Raw genomic sequence first — 22,626 nt, 5'->3', positions numbered from 1 at the left:
AGCTTCAAATTTTTGTTGTTTCCATAGCTCTTTATTTGCTCATTCAGAACCAATGATGATGTAACTTTATAATTATGGTCCTGTACACTTGAACAAATATTAGCTAATCCAATTTACAATTTTTAATACCTTGTTATCATCAAAACTCTTTAAGGTTTATTGTTAAACACATTTTGTTCCAACAATCTCCCCCTTTTTGATGATGACAAACAAAAGTATTTAAAATTGATCAATTGTTGTTAATCTAATTAACAAGTTGACTTTGGGGTTCTGAGGTTTGTAAGCTCAGAATCTGAGGTTTGTAAGCTCAAACTCCCCCTGAGTCTGATAGTCTTTAAGGTGAGGTTTGTAAGCTCCCCCTAAGTTCTATCCAGGTTAATTAAATTCATTTTGCGCGCAATAATTATTATCAGAGCTTAAAAGCAAAATTGAATCATTGAAAGAATTTACTTATAGATAAGAAGAATGGTTCAATTAACTTTACTTGAAATTTTGATACTCCTTCGTTCATTCATAGCTTATACCAATAAGGTAAAAAGATAGAAGTTTTTCAAAAATTTCAAATGCCATTAATGGGGCTCAGAGCCTTTAAATACTTGTCACATATACTCCCCCTTTTGTCATTATCAAAAAATAAAATAAATCTAAGCATAAAAGACAAAAAGATATGAGAAAAACTCAAACATGAGAGAGTATACTAAGCAATGAACTAAATAAATCAGAGCAAAAAACATGTATATTCAATTGTCAGAAGCAGCTAAACAGTCAGAATCAGTAAGCATTCAGAAGCAAAGAGAATTAAAACAGAATGGTTTCAGAAGCAAGGACTAGGAATTCAAAACAAACAACAACCAAAAAGAAAAACACAAGGGTGTGCAACTAAGTGTTGGTTTGATGTTGTTTCTTCATCTCCTCCATTTCTTCAATCTTCTTCTGCAACAGTTCTTCAAGCTGTTGTTGCCTCTGGAGAAGAGCCTGTTCCCTTTCCTTAGCTTCTTGCTGCTGCTGTGCCATCTGTTTCTTCAGAAGCTTACACAACCTTGCTTCTCTGGTCAAGTAATCCGTTTCTAAGAAGAAAGGCTGGTTTGCCAGGAGCAGTGTAGAACTTCTTACTCTGAGACTCTGATTCAGATGCTCCATTAACTTCCTGACAGAAGCTTCCTTGCTTCTGATGCACTTAGCCCTTAAGCTTTCAATTAGCTCAGTTGCCCGGTTCTGAAGTGATGCCCAGGAGTCTTCATATGCACTTGTGAGATCAATTGTCCTTCGTTGATCCACAAGATTAAGCAATTGACTAAGGATTGTCTGAAGCTCAGAATTGATATATCCAGATTCCAGGATGTTTGTGGGTGGATGTTCAAGGATTTCAAGATCAGAATCACTGATTTCTAAGTCTTGAATAGGGTTAGGAACTGGAATGGTAAGGTGTGTTTGTGTGTTAGAAGATGAGGGCTGGTCAGAATCAATGTGTGTGGTGGAGGTTGAGGCTTGAACATTGACTAGAGAGATGTCAACATCCATGGGAGTTGGTTCAGGAGAGTGTTCAGGTAAAGGTTGAAATTCAGTTTCAGATGGTGGTTGTTGTGGTGAAGTTGATGTTTGAGTGTTGAGTTGGGGGTCAATGGTAGCTGTTGGTGATTGTGGGGGTGTTGTGGGTTTTTGTGGTTCAGGTGTTTGTTGATGAGGGTTTTCTGAAACAACATTTTCAGAAGCAGCTGCTTCTGGAGTTGTTTCAGAGGCTTTTTCTGAGGCTTTGTCTATGGGTAACTCACCTGAGTAGTGGAGAGCAAGATTGTCTAAGACAGAAGTGTCTTCTATTGGTTCAGGTGCTAATGGTGAAGAGGGTGAAGTGGGGATGGAGGTGACTGGAATCTGGATTACCTGATCTGCAGGGCCAGCTTCAGAAGTGATAGTACTAGGTGCTTTCAGAACCGCTTCTGAAGCTTTAACAGCCACTTCCTTGACTTCTTCAGACTTCTTCTTGAAAAATTCATCACAATTCTCCAGACCTGAAGCCTTGAGCCTTTGATCCCTCTCCAAATTGTATTGAGCTTCTTTCCTTTTTAATTCAGCTAGCATCTGAACAGCTTGCCCATCAGCTTCTTTCTCCATATCAGAAGTTACTTCAACCATTGGAGTGAAGGTTAGTTCAGATGCCTTCTTCTTGTGCTCATTTGCCTTTATCCCATCAAGAGCTTTATTCAGATGCTCTTCTGTGATGACTGACTCTGATCTGTCCTTGCTTCTTTTTATGGGAATAGAAGCAGCCCTAATTCTCTTCTTCTCCTGTAACTCTGATAACTTAAAAGCAGCAAATTCCTTAGCCATTCTGGCCTTGGCAGGAGTCAGCTCAACCATAGAGCTTTTTATATCAACAGGTGCCTTTTTCTTCTTCAGCTTGGGCTCAACTTCCTCCTTTTCTATTTCATCCAAAGCTTCATCCAGTTTTTCCTTGTGATAAACTGTTTCAGCTTTCCCCCTCTTTCTTTTGACATCCTTCTTTTGCTTGCCCTTATCAGTAATTGCTTCTGATGCAGTGGCACTCTTTACCTTCTTTACTTTAGCAGGAACAGCTTCCTCCTGAGTGCTTGCATCTTCTTCCAGGACATACTCAGCTACTGATTGAACTAGGAAATCAGAGTCACTTTCCTTAACGATGGGAGGAAAGTCCCTGATTATCTCAGTTTCAGCAGTTGTCATCTCTAACCACTTTTCATCTTTAGGGGCTTCTTTGATGAACTTCATAGAGCATAAGCTCCTGCTACTGATAGTCCTTTCAGCAGTAGAGACTACGAAACATCTATCAGAAGCACTCCTTGTCCTTTTTAAGAACTCCAGCACCCTTCCTTGATGAAAGATTTCAGACAGCAATCTTCCATAGGGTACTTGTTTTCTTCCTCTGATAGTGCTTTCATTTATGGCCCAGCAGAGATGATCCATTACATATCTTGGGAAGTTTATCTTATCCAAAATAGCCATGAAGTAAATTGCTAGCTTCTGTTGATTGTTGGGTTGGTCAGATCCTCCTGCTCTTTGAAAGAAGCAATCATTACTGAACTTCACCAACATCCTGTTGTGAATCTCCATTTCAGAAGGCTTTGCATCCTTCTTCCCACCCAAAAGAGTGTTGTAGTAACCTTGTAGCAGGACATCTTCCTTCCTGACTATTTCTTGGAATCTTCCCTCTGCATGCCTTCTACAAGCTTTAGCTATAACTTCCTCAGTAATGGTTATAGGAATGCCCATCACTTCAGACCTTATTTCTAAGCTGTCAAATGATGTAGGATTCATATCCATGACCATTTTCCCTTTCTTTGACCCAGCTTGTTTGCTTGCAACTTTTGCAGGCTTTTCATTGTACACTTCAGCTTTTAACCAGAAGTCCTTGACCAAATTCACATATGTTGGCCCATTTAGCATTCTGAAATACTCAGACAGCTCCTGTGTTTCTATTAAACCTTCCATGTTTACTTCGTACTTCTTGAGTGAAGTAAAATCCACTGGTGACTCTATTTGGACTATCAAGGATTCCCATGGAATATCCATAGTCTTTTCTTTGTAGATGGACCCAGATTCTGATACGCTTTGCTTGTTTGAAGTAGATTCTGAAACTTTTGAGCTTGATGATGCCATTTGATGATTGACGAAGATTTGAAGAAGATGAAGATTTTAGGGTTCTAAGGTTGAGAGAATGCGCTTACTTCGCAAACGGTTTGAGAGCAAATGTGTTTGTTGTGAGTGAGTAGTGTGTGAATTGACAAAGTGTTAAAAGTAAAACGATTGCAATTCAAAAGAGACAAACAAACATAACATTAATGACAAAATTGGGGGCGCGTGAAAAGTACTTTCAAAGCTTTTAAATCATCATTGCCCTTTTTAGTTATACACCAACACATACAGGCCACGTAAGAAGTTCACAGAGTAACTACCAGGTTAGTGGGCCAGAAGTTACTTTAAAAAGTAACTCCCAACGTTTCCACTTATTCAACTATTCAGAAGCAACAAATCCAGCTTCTGGACTTCAGATGCTGATGTCATCATCAGAAGCGAGTTTTCCTCAGAACCTCAATAAAGAGCTTCTGATGGACTACTGCTTCTGAACTAACTTCAGAACCTAAAATCCTATTCAGGAGCAAGCAAACATTTAATCAGACACGAAGTGCATGTTCAAATTTTTCTTTATAAAATCAAATCTTTCAACAGTTAAAGGCTTAGTAAATATATCAGCCCATTGATTTTCAGTATCAATGAATTGTATATCTAAAATTCCTTTTTGAACATAATCTCTGATAAAATGGTGTTTGATTTCAATGTGCTTAGCTCTTGAATGCAAAATTGGATTTTTAGACAAACAAATAGCAGCAGTATTATCACAATAAATGGGAATACTGTTAGCAGTTATCTGATAATCTTCCAACTGATGTTTCATCCAAAGTAGTTGTGTACAACAACTTGCAGCTGAAATGTATTCTGCTTCTGCTGTAGACATAGCAATAGTTGTTTGTCTTTTGCTAGCCCAGGATATAAGATTATCACCCAGAAATTGACAATTGCCACTGGTTGATTTTCTTTCAATCCTATCACCAGCATAATCAGCATCACAGAATCCAATTAGCTTATAATCTAAGGATTTCCTATAAAGGAGTCCAAGATTAGTTGTTTCCTTCAAATACCTGAAGATTCTCTTGACAGCAGTCATATGAGATTCTCTAGGATCTGATTGGAATCTTGCACACAAGCATACACTGAATAAAATATCTGGCCTAGATGCAGTGAGGTATAACAAAGAACCAATCATACCTCTATACAGCTTCTGATCTACTTTAGCTCCTTCATCTTCTTTGCTCAGGTTGCACGTAGGATGCATTGGAGTGTTCATCACTTTACAATCTTCAAGTTTGAACTTCTTCAGAAGCTCCTTTGTGTACTTTGATTGATGAACATAGACTCCATCTTTGCATTGATTGATTTGAATGCCAAGGAAGAACTTCAGCTCTCCCATCATGCTCATTTCAAATTCATCCTGCATTAACTCAGAAAATTCCTTGCAAAGAGATGCATTAGTAGAACCAAATATTATATCATCAACATATATTTGCACAACAAGAATATCTTTTCCAAGGGTCCTTCTGAAGAGTGTAGTGTCAACCTGTCCTCTCTTAAAATCATTTTTGATTAAGAAATTACTTAGTCTATCATACCAAGCTCTGGGAGCTTGTTTCAAGCCATATAGTGATTTCTTCAGTTTAAAAACATGGTCAGGATATTTAATATCCTCAAATCCAGGAGGTTGCTTAACATACACTTCTTCTTCTATGACACCATTGAGAAATGCACTCTTGACATCCATCTGATATAATATTATGCCATGATTAACTGCATAGGAAAGAAGTAACCTGATTGCTTCCAATCTTGCAACTGGAGCAAACGTTTCAGTGTAATCAATGCCTTCTTGTTGACTATACCCTTGTGCAACAAGTCTGGCTTTGTTTCTTGTTACTTCACCTTGCTCATTCAGCTTGTTTCTGAATACCCATTTTGTTCCAATAATGTTCTTGTGCTGAGGTTTGGGTACCAGATCCCACACATCATTTCTTTGAAATTGATTCAACTCTTCTTGCATAGCTAGGATCCATCCATCATCTGAAAGTGCTTCATCAACTGTTGTAGGTTCAATCATTGAGATTAGTCCAATCATTGACTCTTCTTGTCTGAAATGTGATCTTGTTCTTCTTGGACTATCTTTGTTTCCAATGATTAGCTCCTCAGGATGTGAAGACTTGTGTTTGAATGTGTTTCTGGGAGGATCTTCTTGATGTGAGCCATCTTGTGCTTCATCAGAAGCAGTTTCATCTTGCGCTTCTGATGTGGGTTCAGCTTCTGGACTATCTTCAGACTCAGCTATCTGATCAGGTTCTGGAGTAGCTTCAGGAACCTGTATCTCTGCAAAACTTTCACCCTGCTTTGAAGTTTTATCTTCAAGCTCCTTGTCATCAAATTTAACGTGCATAGATTCTTCAACACAGAGTGTTTCTGAATTATACACTCTGTATGCCTTTGACCTTTCAGAGTAACCTAAAAAGATTCCTCTTTGGGCCTTGGCATCAAATTTCTTTAGGTAGAGCTTGTTGTTCAGAATGTAACAAGTACATCCAAATTGATGAAAGTAAGAGATATTGGGTTTTCTTCCTTTAAAGAGTTCATATGCTGTTTTCTCCAAAATAGGTCTAATATAGATCCTGTTTTGAACATAGCATGCTGTATTCACTGCTTCTGCCCAAAAATGTTTTGGTAAATTGTTTTCATGAATCATGGTTCTGGCCATTTCTTGTAAAGTTCTATTCTTTCTCTCTACAACTCCATTTTGTTGTGGTGTTCTAGGAGAAGAGAATTCATGGAAAATTCCATGTTTTTCACAAAAAGCTTCAAATGGCTCATTTTCAAATTCTCCACCATGATCACTTCTGACTTTCAAAATTTTTGATTCTTTTTCAGATTGAATTTGAGTGCAGAAGCTACTGAATACATCACACGCAACATCTTTACTCTTTATGAATTTCACCCAAGTCCATCTGCTGTAATCATCAACAATGACTAATCCATATCTACTTCCATATAAGGATGCAGTACTCACTGGTCCAAATAAATCAATATGGAGTAATTCTAAAGGTTTTGAGGTTGAGACAATGTCTTTGGTTTTAAAAGATGATTTCACAATTTTCCCTCTCTGACATGCACCACAAAGTGCATCTGAATGATAGTCAATGTCTGGTAGCCCTTTCACAAGTTGTAACTTACTAAGCTTAGAGATTAACCTCCAGTTAGCATGTCCCAACCTTCTGTGCCACATCCATTTCTTATCATTCACTGATAGTAGGCAAATCACCTTCTGATCAGCCAGTTCAGAAAAATTGATTTTATAGACATTGTCAACTCTCTTTCCCTTGAACACAATGGATTTGTCTTTCTTGTTGATTACTGTACAGTTGGGTTTTTCAAAAAGCACATCATAACCATTATCACAAAATTGACTTATGCTCAAAAGGTTATGTTCAAGACCATCTACCAACCATACATTATTAATTGAGGTAGAGGAATTACCAATAGTTCCTGTACCTATGATCCTGCCTGACTGGTTGCCTCCAAATTTCACATTTCCTCCCTCTTTCATTGTTAGGCTGAGGAACATGGACTTGTCTCCTGTCATGTGTCTTGAGCAACCACTGTCTAGGTACCATGATCTTTGCTTTGGCACTGCTCTTAGACATACCTCATTTTCATCTTCTGAGTCTGAATCTGATCCAGCTTCTGAAGTTGCTGTTGCTACCAACCCAACAGCTACCTTTGCATCTTCATCAGCTTCCTCTTTATCAGATCCAGATTCACTACCCAAATCATCCCAGGTTGCCATTAAACTCTGCTTAATCTGCTTCTTGAATTTGCTTGGTTTGAATGTAGACCTCTTTGACTTGTCCTTTGACTTTTCTCTTTGAAGATCAGGGCATTCAGCAATGAAGTGACCTGGCTTCTTACAGTTGAAGCATCCCTTCTGATCTTCTTTCCTTGAGCTTCTGGAGTTACCCCTTCTGGAGAGAAACCTTCTGTTCTTCTTGGCCAGATATTGAAGTCTGTTTGAGAGCATGGCCATTTCTGCAGCATCTGGTTCAGAATCTGAACTTGACTGTTCTTCCTCTTCAGATTCAACCACTTTGAGAGCTTTTGATGACTTGCCTTTGGATGGAAGAGCTATTGATTTACTCTTCTTAGTAGACTCATGTTCATTAAGACTTAACTCATGAACTTTGAGAGAACTAACAAGATCTTCGACACTTAAAGTGTTTAAATCTTTAGCTTCCTCAATGGCAGTCACCTTCGGTCTCCATCTGGCAGGTAAGCTTCTGAGAATCTTGCTTACATGATCAGAAGCAACATAGCTCTTCTTTAGAATCTGTAGACCAGAAACTAAGGTTTGAAACCTTGAGTACATCTCCTCAATAGTTTCATCATCTTTCATTTTGAATAACTCATACTGATGTACAAGCAGGAGAGCCTTTGCTTCTTTGACCTTCTTGCTCCCTTCATAATTTGAACAGAGAGAAGCAAACATAGCTTTAGCAGTGGATTTGTCACTCATCTTCATGTATTCTGCTTTGGGTATGGCAGTGACAAGAGCTCCTCTGATAATATGATGCTTCTTGTAAAGTTTCCTCAGTTCTGGAGTATGTTTCTTTCTATCCACAGCAGCTCCTTCTTCATCAAGGACTAAACCACCAACGCCGTCTTCCAGAATATCCCACAATTCTTCATCTAGGCTCATGATGTAACTGTAAAAATTGGTCTTCCACCAAGAGAACTCTTCAGCATCTCCATTGAACTTTGGAACTTTTCCAACACTGGTTTTCTTACTATCACTATAATCATGTGAGACATTTTTATAGCTAGTATCACCATCAGGAGGAGGAGTAGTCATGTTTTTCTCAGATCTTTGACTGTTGCACGGTTAAGTGATACACAACAGACCAAGGCTCTAGATACCAATTGAAGGTGAGAAAAACACAAGAAGGGGGGTTGAATTGTGTTTTGAAAAATTCTTCGTTTCTCTAAATAACTGAATACACTGATCAGAAGCTAAGTGAGACAGCTTCTGAAGTGATAATCAGAATCTAAATGCAGCGGAATAAAACAGAGAGAGAGAAGAAGAACGACACAAAGCAATTATACTGGTTCCTTCCACAATCCGGAAGTAGTCCAGTCCCCCTTGCACTTCCAAGGAGATTTCACTATGAGTAATATCTGATTACAAATGCTCAAGCACACAAGCAAGAGACTTCCAATGCTCAAGCACACAAGCAAGAGACTTCCTTTGCTCAAGAACACAATCAAGAGACTTCCTGCTCAAGCACAACTGCAAGAGACTTCCTAACTAAACAAAATTACACAGAAAATTGTTTAAGGTTGAACACTTGATATACAATCAGAGGTGCTCACAATACAAATCAGATACAGACTCAATGGACTTAAGAATTTCTAAGATATGACTTTGAGACACAGAAATTCTAAGTGAATGCAGAACAATTTCAGCAGAGGTTTGGTACTTATGAAAATCTTGTGAGTCTTTCGTTTAGCGTTCTTGCATTACCAATTCTCTAGGTTTTCACTCCTTTATATAGAGGTGTGAAAGAGACGTTGTGAAATTGCCAGCACACCAAAGAGTCGTTGTTGAAGCTTGATCTTTCACCAATGATCTTTTGCCTGATTTGGTTGTTGTCCTATGAAGAACAAATTTGAAATCCATTCCTTATCCAAAGGAACATCTATGCAGGCGAGACCGTATTCTGGAGCTGTTTTCTTGTCTTGAAGTGCAGACACAAAACAGAGTAGTGGAGAACGTGGTTGTACAATTCGTACAAAGTACAATGTCAACGCTTTCGTCCAAATTGCAAACACACACCTTCAAACACCTTTGAAATGACCGTTGCAAGCTCCACTAATCCTTTGTTTGTGTTTTCGAATCCAATAGACAGCTTTTGCATTGATGATTCTTCAATTCTTGATTCTTTGCAAATCCAGTTGATATTCAGCTTCTGGTGAAATGGCTTCTGATGAGGCAGCTTCTGATGATGCAGCTTCTGATGATGCAGCTTCTGATGATGTGACTTCTGGACCTCTTGTCTTCAGGAGCACTATTCTTCAGGAGCGCTATTTCTTCAGGAGCAGCTTGACTTCAGGAGCGCTTTTTCTTCAGGAGCAAGTTGCCTTCAGGAGCGTCCAAGCTTCAAATTTTTGTTGTTTCCATAGCTCTTTATTTGCTCATTCAGAACCAATGATGATGTAACTTTATAATTATGGTCCTGTACACTTGAACAAATATTAGCTAATCCAATTTACAATTTTTAATACCTTGTTATCATCAAAACTCTTTAAGGTTTATTGTTAAACACATTTTGTTCCAACAGAGATGTCTTCATCTTTCCACTTTAATCAGAATCCGCCGTGTCGTTAGGACATGTCTTTAAAGAATGACAAGAACTTCATTATCAACTACAAAATACATGATCACAAAATCAGCTGGAAACACAAATAAGGATGTTTTCTATCTTTCAATGTTGTAGGCCTAGCAACTTCAATTCTAAATTCGTTGAATATGGACATGGCATTAACTTGATGCTAGCCCCTAAATCATAAAGGATTTCCCACTACAAGTTTCCCAAATAACACAGAATGGTAAAATTGTCTGGATCCTTCAATTTTGGAGGTATTATGGAGTAGCTGGATGAACTCCTTGGTCATAACAACTATTTCAAACTCTCCCAAAATCTTCCTCTTAGTGAGAATATATTTCATGAACCTTGCATGACATATGATGGATTGCATCAATCAAGGGTATGCTGGTGTGAATTACTTTGAGTATCTAAAAAAAATAAATCAAAATGATTGTCATGTAAAACTTGATTGATCCTTTGAGGAAATGGAAGTTGAGATCTTTATGGACCAAGCTACAATTAGTCATGCAATTAGTTTGTTAAATTTTATCAATTTTTAACATTATATGATAATCTATATAATGAGCGAGATATTTACTTAACATAATATTGTATCAAAGATTGGCTATTACTACCTAGAAAAAAAATTAAAAAGATTGGCCAAAGCTGTAACACCCACGGCTGACGAGGGCAGAGGAGTGATCGTCGGTGCACAAGACACGACAATGAGCGGCTCCCGACAGCTTATAGAGGAACCAAATCACATCGGAATGAGAGGGATTCTGAGGCCGTGTAGGTATGAGACTACATGGTTGAAAGAAGGCTTATAAGAATTGTTTGGTACTACATATATCAACAAGATGCACCTTCTTTTTGGTAGCCCATTCCATAAGAATTCCACAGTTAAGCTTGATGTGCTTGACTTGAAGTAGTCTTTGGATGGGTGACCTACAGGGAAGTTTCTCGATAAGCGTGCGAGTGAGGACAAAACACGCTGAAAAGATTCGTGTTGGTTTGTAGGGTCAGTCGACAATGCTTAAAGTCGTTTGAGATGTTACAAAAGCATCATAAAACATGCCATTAACAAATACAATTTAAGTGTGACAATAACAAAATTATGAGTCCAAAAATAAAATTTAAGATTAACCATTACAAAAGCACGAGCAAAAAACATGACCACAATCTTTTTGTTTAGTTCAAGACTATTATCATATCAACTTCACCTAACATTCACCAAAAATACATTTCATCTAAAACAAGAAACATCGTAAAAATGAACCCTTGGCAAATCCAATAAGAAAATCATGAGTCTAAGCATACAATGTAAACTTAAACATTGCAAAAACATGAGTAAAAAATAACATGACCACCATCTATTTATTGAGTTATTTAGTTCAATATTAGCATAACATGAAAATTCAAGATCACATATACACACACACAATAATTAACAATTTTTGTTTCAGCTAAAATTATAGTGCAAAATCATCACATGTCAGAAATGTCATCTCAATGCGTTGGCACCTCAAAACTATCACATTTCATTTATCATACTCAAAAAATAATTATTGAGTTATTGAACAATTGAATCAAATATTATTTTTATATTATCTTTGATATATATATATATATATATATATATATATTAATAATTTGCATGTTCAAATTTCTTTAGCAACAGTTGAAAAAGATCTTTTAGGGCTACTTTTTTATACACACTTTATACATTTTTAAAAAAAAATAAATCAAGTTTTATAAATATAATTATTATATCAAACTAGTGTGTAGACGGACACTTCGTAGCTGTCTGTCTGCTCTTTTTTGTTTTACTATTGCGCTAACATGTGTATATATTTTACAATGTTTCTTTATAAAAAAAAAATTCAATCAATTAATTTTGACAATTTTTTAACAATTAATTAACATTATCAACTAATATTTGAGAAAATAACCTACATATTAAATTATAAAATTAATCCAATTTAATTAAATGACACTTAAATAAAATCAAGGATAAATTTGTCATAATAACTGAACTAGAGTTAAATTTTCTATTTTTATTCCATTAAACAAGAAAAATATTATCTTATTTGAATCCTCCTTCCTCTTTGGAACAAACAGACATGTTTTTTCTTTTTAATTAAACTGCTGCATTTCATTTTGTTTTCCACTTTTCACATTGGTCCTGTAAGTGTAGCTCAGTTGGTAGCTACCAGGGATAATTTGTGTAGGGGTTGGGGTTCAAACCCCGGATTCCCCACTTTTCCACACATAATGTGTGTGAATCTTGCCACTAGATTACTTGACAAACAAAAAAAAAACTATAAAAGATAATGGAAATAAAAACTATAAAAGATAATGGGACAAATATTTGTTAATGATACATAAAAAATGGGATTAATATTTTACCAATAATAAAAATAAATGTAAAAGAATAAGTCAAATATTTGTTATTGATAACTAAAAAATATAACAAAGACAAATAGTTGTCATTGACAATGAAACCTTTTGTGAAGATTAATATTGATGCACTTTATATCTTACTCCACATTGAGGGTCACCAGCCTATCAGCTATACCAGTAAAGCAAACATGAGCATACGATTGCAATCTGTAAGTGTCAATTGCTAATATGCTACATTTACCCATCAAAACAAATCACTGTGTCAAATGAAGACATTGATTGGTGATTATAATACCACGCCGTTTATCAACGATGAATCCCGTAGTGGTGATGGCGGAAGCAATATCGGTGTCGAAAGCACGTGTGGCGGTGACGCAGAGGACAACGACAGAGGGAACAACTTTTTGCAAGAGCCTTCCGCCAGTAGTCGGCAGTTTTCAATTTTATTTCTTTCTTTTTTAGATTTATTCAACATATTTTTTCCCAAACAAAAAAGCACAAAAGAATAGCTGCATGTTATAAAAAACACAAACACCTTCAATTGAAATTAAAACCTTGAACAATGATTCTTTGAAAATAACATTTGCTTGATGAACCCTTTTTAGGAGATGCATAGTCATGATGAGAGAAAAAAGAGAAAAGAAATGATGGAAACGGCTCAAAGAAACTGGATTAGATATAAGTGTGCTTGGCCCAATAATAAATAAATATGAAGCTTATAATTCTAACCTTACTGATTTCTCGTGTGTCCTGTTTTTTTTTTTTTAACGAAAATGTTCATTGAATTTTTGGATTCTATAATCCGAAATGATTTTTTTCCCTGTTTCTAAGGAAAAATAAGTTTTTCACCGATTCAAATATTATAATCCGGACACCTAAAAAATATAGTGTTCTTTACGTTTCGGAATATATAATCTAAATTGCATCGACATAAATATTGAGCTTGTTTGTAACATGAATAACCAGTTTAAGTACCATATTAATCTTCCTAACCTTATTTCGCTATGTCTCAATCAAAAATTCAGTTTTCGAACTACTCGATCATAAAATAAAATAAAATCAAGGATCAAAACTTCCATCTAAGGGACTTCTTACGAGACTATGTCCCTCGTAATCCAAAATTCCATTCTTTTAGACTCGTTTTTTCAGTTTTCTTTCTTTCTTATTCTCAGAAAAATCCGAAAAAAAATTGCATAGTTTTATTTGATTTTTAAAAAAATTTTGTGGTATTTTTATATCTTTTTATTTTATTTTAAATGGTTTTATCTTTTTTTTACTTTGTTTTTAAAAGTAGTGAAATTCGCAATTGCTGAAATAGAAAAAATCATGATTGTTGCTTATATATAAGCATATTTCGAATTCTATAATCCGAACACATCCAAACTGTTGTGTTTAGATTATAGAATCTGAAATCCCATATACATTTTTGTAAAAGAAATAAGTCGTATAAGAATGTAGTAGGGTGAGAAAAGTAACAATTTAAATATGAGGTATAATAATCTATCGGACCTACTCTCTCAAAAAAAAAAATTCTATCGGACCTACTTTTCAATTTTTTTCACTAATTATGCCCTAAAAAAAGTTGCACTAATTAAAGAATTTGCTTTTAAGCTTTCAAAATTGCTTTCAGACATCTTAAAATGACAAAAATACGCCTAACCACATTTAAAAACCAAAAATTTGAAAAAACACACACTTCAGTGTCGTTGGACAGGAACCCCATTTTTCCTTCATAATGTAGCAGGGCATGGCAAGTAATTTGCTTGACGCCGATGCACATATCAATTTGCCTAATATATTGACGAATAAAAAGATTCTAGAATAAAAAGAACTTTGTGTGATGACCCGTAAATGACTTGTTATTACTCTCTCTTTTTAATCTATTAGACTAGTTTATGGTCAATTTTAACCTGAAATTACTCATCAAAACTGTTTTTTCTTTTTTTTTTCTTTTAGATAAATAAATAATTTCCACATTTCAAACGACAACAACCAAAAATGGATGCAAGTACATCCCATTGAAGGCAGCTGCCCCCACTAAAAGTTTAAATGTGTATTAGTCTTTTAATTATTTTATTGCTTTTTTGGGTGATTTTTTTTTTATTTTTTATGAATGCGACTTTTTTATTTGGGGATTTGACGATGTTGTTGTTGTTGTTGTTGATGTTGGAGATAATGAGTTGCGTTTTGAATTTAATTTTTTTTTTAATTTTGGTTTTTGATGAATATGGTGATGAGCTAAATATGTGCTAATGCCTAATTGACTAGTATGACTACTCATAACCATATCCACATAAAACCATCACTTGTTTTGATGAGTGGATGCCATCCAAAGACAATATCAGAAAAGGTTGAGGACGAATCAAGGAAGCCAATTTGTATGGTAAATAGTATGATCGGTGGTGGAGCCCCTTTAGGGCTCAAAGGGGCTTTTATAGAGGAAATTACTAAATTTTTTTTTATTTTTAAATAAAATTACATTGTGATCCACTCTCTTCTCTATCTTGGTATGCATTACTATCACACTTTCATATTACTCAAAATGTCTAGATAACTATTTTGAATTTTTAAGGTGTGTAATTTAACTTTTTGATGGTAAACTTTGTGTTTAATGCTTATCAAAACATAAATTTTGTGTATATATTATAATTAATTTTTGTGGTCTCTCAACTGTTGAATTAATTCAACATACTGGAGAGGAACCAAATCATGAAAAATATGTGATTGGCTCAGGATATACTATTTCAAACTCAAAGAAATTTTTCAAGGTAAATTTTAGATTTGTTTTCCAAACCAAAGCTGTCTGGTAGTGGTATATGATCCCAAAATCCAATATTTCTGAAAATGAAAAAGAAAGGTTCACCATCCACCTCAACATCAATAAAGAAAAGAATTTAAAAAGAACAAATAATGTGAAAGTGCATAAAGAAACCCGATCGGAAAGTTCATAAATAAATCGCTCAAATGTGCAAGAGACCCTAAGTTTCAAGATGGACATATAAGCTAAGAAACCAAGGCCAATATCTCAGTTTCATAAATTAAAGTAAAAGCCTACTACAGAATTTAAAATTATGTACAAACAAAATCTAAAACAAGACATGGTCATGAAATTGTAGTTCCAAAAAAGGCAAGAACAAACTTGCCTGAATTTGACTGAATTCCATTTCGTATCTAAACCCACATAAACAATTCAATCCTAAGCTAGCATTGAACACATATCAATTAACCATATCCATTATATATAATCTCAGTCACTATTGCTTTCTTAGATGTTTCATAGTTCATTGTAAACCTTATACTGAAATTTCATGATAAACGCAGCATGACCCATGTGTAATATTTTGATCATAACTCAAGTTCTAAATGTCCGAATGGAGTCAACCTAAAGGCAAAAGAAAACTAACATCCATATCTATAACTTTTATGAAGACACTTAAGGTTGAATCGATTCACGTCTTTTTGAATCGATTCAAGTAGTCAGAGAGAAGCATTGGCATGATTCAAAAATGCCTGAATCGATTCAAACTATCCAAATGCATTTTGATACCATTCAAACTTTCTTGAATCGATTCAATGACCTGGAAAACATATTTTTAGCCTCGGGATCACCCTCAAATCATCCCAAAACTTCCCATTTTAATCCCCAATATACCCAAACTGTTTAAAATCATTTTTAAAGGTTCAAGCACTTCATTTAAGCTCTTTCCCCAACTTTAACACATCAACTTATACTTCAAATAACATGGTTTTCACTCAATTCATCATAAGTCTCAAAAGCAACAATTTAACATAATCAAACATAGCTTTTGACATAACAACAACATGATTTCATCACTTTTCACATACCCAATGTCATAGCAAGAAGGTAGAACACGAATTTAGCCTGCGTACCCGTACACAAATTTAACATTTGTGTATGTTAAATGTCACCGAGATATTATCCTTAATAACTCCACTTGGATAATATGTTATTGCTTCAAGATTGTCATTGATCAGGCTGCTTCTTTCAATTCCTTAGCATCTTGCAGAGCTAACTCTTCTTCTGGTTCATTTTGGTTGAACAAGCGCTGCTCATGAATCATATTGCCCTATGATCTAATAGAGACACAATCTTCAATGTCATCACTGGGGCATTTCAATGCATTTGAGCACATTAAATGTGATGTCTTCATCATTTACCCTAATTGTTAGCTCCCCTCTTTCCACTTTAATGAGAATCCGCCGTGTGGTTAGGACATGTCTTCAAAGAATGACGAGAACTTCATCATCAACTACAAAATACATGATCACAAAATCAGCTGGAAACACAAATAAGGATGTTTTCTATCTTTCCTTAAGGGTAACATATGGTTCAGTCGCTGGAAAATCAATGTGGTAAGGCCTAGCAACTTCAATTCCCAATTTGTTGAATACGGACATGGCCTTAACTTGATGCTAGTCCCTAAATCATAAAGGGTTTCCCACTGCAAGTTTCCCAAATAACATAGAATGGAAAAATTGTCTGGATCCTTCAATTTTGGAGGTATTATGGAGTAGCTGGATGAACTCCTTGGTCATAACAACTATTTCAAACTCTCCCAACATCTTCCTCTTAGTGAGAATTGTTAACAATAGAGAAATACGGCTAGGGTTTTCATTAGAATAACCATAGTTCAATGAAGAAAGAGTAACAATAGAGTATAAATACTAGACACTAAAAAAGACTAAACTACCCTTAGCCCAATTACAACCAAAGGCCCATTACATATTGTCTAACATCTCCCCTCAAACTCACAATGCATTAACATGGAACATTGAGAGTTTGACAAACAAGAAATGCAAACTTATTCAGTAATACATAAAATAAAATTCTAACATAGTAACCAACATAAAGAGATGAGCCAACATAAAGAGATGCACCGCCTAAATAGATGAACCAACAAAGAGATGAGCCAAATCAAACCAAGCCAATTTAAACCAAACAATTTTGATCCAAACCAAATAGAAGAACCGACAGTGAAGCAACCAAAACAGAAGAAACCAACACAGAGAGGCAATCAGACAAAAGAAACCAAATAGGGAGAAAGAAGCAATCAAACAAAAGATCCAATAGAGATAGACAATCAAAGAGAAGAACCAAATAGAGAGAGGAACAATCAAACAAAAGAAGCCAATGAGGGAGAATACCAATCAAACAAAGAAGAATCAAAAGAGGGAAGAAACCAATCAGAAGAATCAAAAGGGAGAGGAGCAACCAAACAGAAGAATCAAAAGGGAGAGGAGCAACCAAACAGAAGAACCAAAAGGGAGAGGAAGAGAGACAATCAAAAGGGAGAGAGACAATCAATCAAAGAAGCAATAGGGGGAACAATCAATCAGAAGAAGAAAGAACCAAAGAGAGGAAGACAATCATAGAAGAGACAATTAAAGAGAAGAATCATTAAACCTCTTCCAATACATAAAGTCCTCAAGTCTACGACATGTCCCAATCAGCCTCCTGAATTATGGATCCAGAGGAGGCAGACATAGCATGTGGCTGAGTAGAGAGAAACTTTTGAAATTGTGCAACAAGATCAGATGCTTGTGAAGTACCAACCATTGTAGGAGCAATAGGAGAAACAACATTGGATGATGGAGCCATAAAATTTGTTCTATTTCCCTTCAATAACTTTGGACATTGTGCTTTCCAATGACCTTTCTCCTTGCAAAATGCACATTCATCACTACCAATACTAGCCCTGCCTTGAGGTTTTCCTTTGTGAAAAGGAGTCGCAAAAACAGATGGAGGATTCGGGATAATTCCTTTTTCATGATGCAAATTAGGCTGAGACTTAAGCCGAGTTTCTTCTGCCAACAATTCACTAACCACTGAATCAACACTAGAAAGAGGATTACGATGCAAAATAGCTCCACGAAGTCCCTCAAAATCATCACGAAGAGCCATCAGAAGTTGTACCAAACGTTGTTCTTCTCTTTGGTCAGTGTACGCTTTAACACCTTTCAATTCAGATGATTCCATAAGAGCTAACTGATCCCACAAATTAGTCATGGCCAAATAGAATTCATGAATAGTCAAATTATTATGTTTAAGATCCCTAATATCACTCTCCAACTTGTACCGTTTTGCAAAATTGGATTGCTCATACAAACGTTTCAAATAACCCCAAACCTCTTGAGCAGTATCAAATTTTGCCAGTTGCATACCTATTGACTGAGAAACTGAATTATTGATCCAAGTAATAATTTTTGAATTCCCTTTATTCCATGTTTTCAAAGCTTCTGCATACTTATCAACATCCTTTTTATCCGTAGGCTTAACATAAAGTCCATCAATATAACTCCACATATCTTTTCCTATCAGAAAATTTTTCATTACATAACTCCAATAAGAATAATTTTCTCCATTTAGTTGGACACTGATAGATTGGATAGAATCATCCTTGTCACTAGCCATTGCAAATAAGCACAAAACGAGGGAACCAAAACAGTATAACAGAAGCACACAACTGACAGTGGGAGAAAAAAAAACAAAACAAATCCAACTAGCAAACTCCAATACACCGAGCAAAATGCAATAAAAGATGTATGCCTTTAGTCAAACGTGATATGCCCAATGTTACCAAAATGCATGAAATTAGTGATATGCCTCTTGTTAAATATGTATGCCCTTAATCCAACTGGTTAAATCCAAAACAAATAAAACAAAACAAATGTTACCTTCTCTAAATTGCAAACCAATCAGATAAGAAACGCAAGCCCTTCTGCTACCCACACAAAGCCGAAACGCATAAACAAAAGCCAGACAATCAATACCCACCTTGCGATCCAATTATTTTTGGTAACCGAGACACAACAACATTACATCGAATCAACCAAGCTCTGTGATACCATGTTAACAATAGAGAAATACGGCTAGGGTTTTCATTAGAATAACCATAGTTCAATGAAGAAAGAGTAACAATAGAGTATAAATACTAGACATTTAAAAAAGACTAAACTACCCTTAGCCCAATTACAACCAAAGGCCCATTACATATTGTCTAACAAGAATATCTTTCATGAACCTTGCATATATTGATATATGATGGATTGCATCAATCAATGGTATGCTCATGTGCATTACTTTGAGTATCTCAAGAAATTTTTCAAAACGATTGTCTTAAAGCTTGATCCTTTGAGAAAATGAAAGTTGAGATCTTTCTAGCACTAAGCTTCTAAAGAATCTTTGTCACAACAAGGGTGATACGTCGCAAGTGTATGACTATATCGGTTTTAGTATAAAGGGTTGTCGAATCCAGAGACCAACTGATAAGTACCGCTATATCATTTTATCTAAGGATAGTACAAAACAATTTGGTTTTGCATGTAAAAATAAAGTATCGAATCTAATTTAACAAGAGACCAGAATGTAGTTCTCGTTGGCCGTTGATACTCACAAAACCGCACTTTTATAATTAAAATAAGATAATTTTTTTCCTAGGAAATAATTAAATTAAAGATACCGCTTACTCTAACGCATGTGGAGCCAGAAGTCGAATCTTGTAATTGTCCGCTTTCAAGTGGTACGAATATATTACAACTTCGAAGTCCTCTTTAATAAAGATTTTAACATTATATGATAATCTATATAACGAGAAAGATATTTACTTAATATTATCAAAGATTGACTATTACTACCTAGAAAAAATTTAAAAAGATTGGCCAAAGCATCATATAACATGCCATTAACAAATACAATTTAAGTGTGATAATAAAAAAAATCACGAGTCCAAAATAAAATTTAAGATTAACCATTACAAAAGTACGAGCAAAAAACATGACCACAAGCTATTTATTTAGTTCAAGACTATCATATCAACTTCACCTAACATTCATCAAAAATACATTTAATCTAAAACAGGAAACATAAAAAATAAGCCCTCGGCAAATCCAATAACAAAATCATGAGTCCAAGCATACAATATAAGCTTAAACATTGCAAAAACGTGAGTAAAAAACAACAACATGACCACCATCTATTTATTGAGTTATTTAGTTCAATAATAGCATAACATGAAAATTCAAGATCCCATATATATCACACACAATAATTAGCGATTTTTATTTAAGCAAAAGTTATATTGCAAAATGATCACATGTCAGACATGTCATCTAAATGTGTTGGCACCTCAAAACTATCACATATCATTTACCATAATAAAAACATAGTTATTGAATAAGTGAATCAAATTTTTTTCTTCACATTATATATATATATATATATATATATATATATATATATATATATATATATATTTGCAAGTTCAAATTTCTTTAGAAACAGTTGAAAAGGATCTTAAAGGGCTACTTTTTTATGCACACACTTTATACATTTTTAAACAAAATAAGTTAAGTTTTATAAATATAATTATTATATCAAACTGTCCTCGTGAGCTTAGCTCAGTTGGTATGGACAATGCATAAAAATATGCAAGGTCCGGGTTCGAACCTCGACCATCACAAAAAAAAAAAAAAAAAACTAGTGTGTAGACGGACACTGCGTACCTATCTATATGCTCTTTTTTGTTTTACTATTGCGCTAACATGTGTATATATTTTACTATGTTTCTTTATAAAAAATTTACAATCAATTATTTTTGACAAGTTTTTTTACAACCAATTAATATTATCAACTATATATTCGAGAAAATAACATACATATTAAATTATCAAATTAATCCAATTTAATTAAATGACACTTAAATAAAATCAAGGATAATTTTGTCATAATAACTGAACTAGAATTAAGTTTCATATTTTTATTTCATTAAACAAGAAAAATATTATCTTATTTGAATCCTCCTTCCTCTTTGAAACAAACAAGTTCTTTCTTTTTAATTAAACTGCTCCATTCCATTTTGTTTTCCACTTTTCACTCTTTATTAATTTCACTATTTATTAAGAAAACCTCTCTCTCTCTCTCTCTCTCTCATTCTCTTTATGTCCAACTTCTTTATTACTATTTTCTTAATTTTTTCACTCACTTTTACTCTATTGTTTTTTATTTTACTCTTACTTGAAATACACAAGAGAAAAGTCAACCATTAATATATAAAAATATCAAATAAATATTTGTCGTTGATAACTATAACTGATAATGGACAAATATTTGTTTGTGATGCGTAAAAAATGGGATTAGTATTTTACCACTAATAAATAAACATAAAAGAATAAGTCAAATATTTGTTATTGATAACTAAAAAATACACACATATAAGAGTCATAGATAAATATTAGAGAAAAGATGGGACAAATAGTTGTATTTTTTGGGAGACAAATAGTTGTCGTTGACAATGAAACCTTTCATGAAAATTAATATTGATGCACTTTATATCTTGCTCCCAACATTGAGGGCCACCACCCTATCAGCCAATCGAACCAATCTATACCCGTAAAGCAAATATCAGTAAGTGTCAATTGCTAATATGCTACATCATTTAGAACCCATCAAACAAATCACTATGTTAAATGAAGACATGGTGATTGGCGAGTATAATTCCATCTCGTTTATCAACGATGAATCCTGTAGCGGTGATGGCGGAAGCAATATCGGTGTCTGGTTTATTCCAAAGCCAATTTGTTATACTAAACATTTTCATGGAAACAAATATGATCTATTAATAAAATGAATGTTTTATTCCCTCTTTACAATTTTTGTCTTTTCTAATATTGGTCAATTTTAATTATGCATTTTTTAATATTGTATGCAATGATCTCCAATTCTGGAGAATAGAAGGATTCAAACTATTTGCCAAAACATGGTTCAATTATATTTGTCCAGCAAGTGGTGTTTGGGAGGAAAAAAATGGGACGCGTGAGTAACTAATAGGATGGAAAAAGTAATTTTTGCTTCAAGATTGTCATTGATCAGACCTGTTTCTTTCAGTTGCTTCGATCTTGTAGAGCTAAGGTGCTTTTTCCAATTCCTTAGCATCTTGTAGACCTAAGTCCTCTTGTTCATTTTGGTTGAACAAACGCTGGTCATGAATCATATAGCCCTATAATCTAATAGTGAAACAATCTTCGATGTCATCATTGGGGTATTTCAATGCATTGAGCACATTGAAAGTGATGTCGTGATCATTTGCCCTAATTGTTGGCTCCCTTTTTCCACTTCAGTGAGAATCCTCCATGTGGTTAGAAAAGGTCTTCAAAGAATGATGAGAAGTTCATCGTTAACTACAAAATCCATGATCACAAAATCAGCTAGAACCAGAAATGT

General features: G+C 34.7%; 1 protein-coding gene across 1 annotated transcript; it reads right to left on the bottom strand.

Annotated features, from left to right (window-relative positions):
- Nucleotides 1-17,016: 17,016 nt before the first annotated feature.
- LOC146939684 (uncharacterized) lies at nucleotides 17,017-19,266 on the bottom strand. The gene has a single exon (XM_085757944.1). The coding sequence runs from the start codon at nucleotides 18,817-18,819 to the stop codon at nucleotides 17,839-17,841; it is 981 nt and encodes a 326-aa protein (XP_085614070.1). The 5' UTR covers nucleotides 18,820-19,266; the 3' UTR covers nucleotides 17,017-17,838.
- Between the last annotated feature and the right edge of the window lie 3,360 nt (nucleotides 19,267-22,626).

This window comes from Medicago sativa, chromosome 3 (assembly GCF_051527215.1).
Source record: "Medicago sativa cultivar Bolivia chromosome 3, Bolivia_mono, whole genome shotgun sequence".
Lineage (NCBI taxonomy): Eukaryota > Viridiplantae > Streptophyta > Magnoliopsida > Fabales > Fabaceae > Medicago > Medicago sativa.
The sequence above is the reverse complement of the archived record's forward strand: the minus strand, read 5'-3'. Positions and strand labels throughout refer to the sequence as shown.

What these genes read in the sequence shown, in the direction of transcription:
- LOC146939684 (XM_085757944.1), bottom strand. Translation starts at nt 18,819, where the DNA reads ATGGCTAGTGACAAGGATGATTCTATCCAATCTATCAGTGTCCAACTA.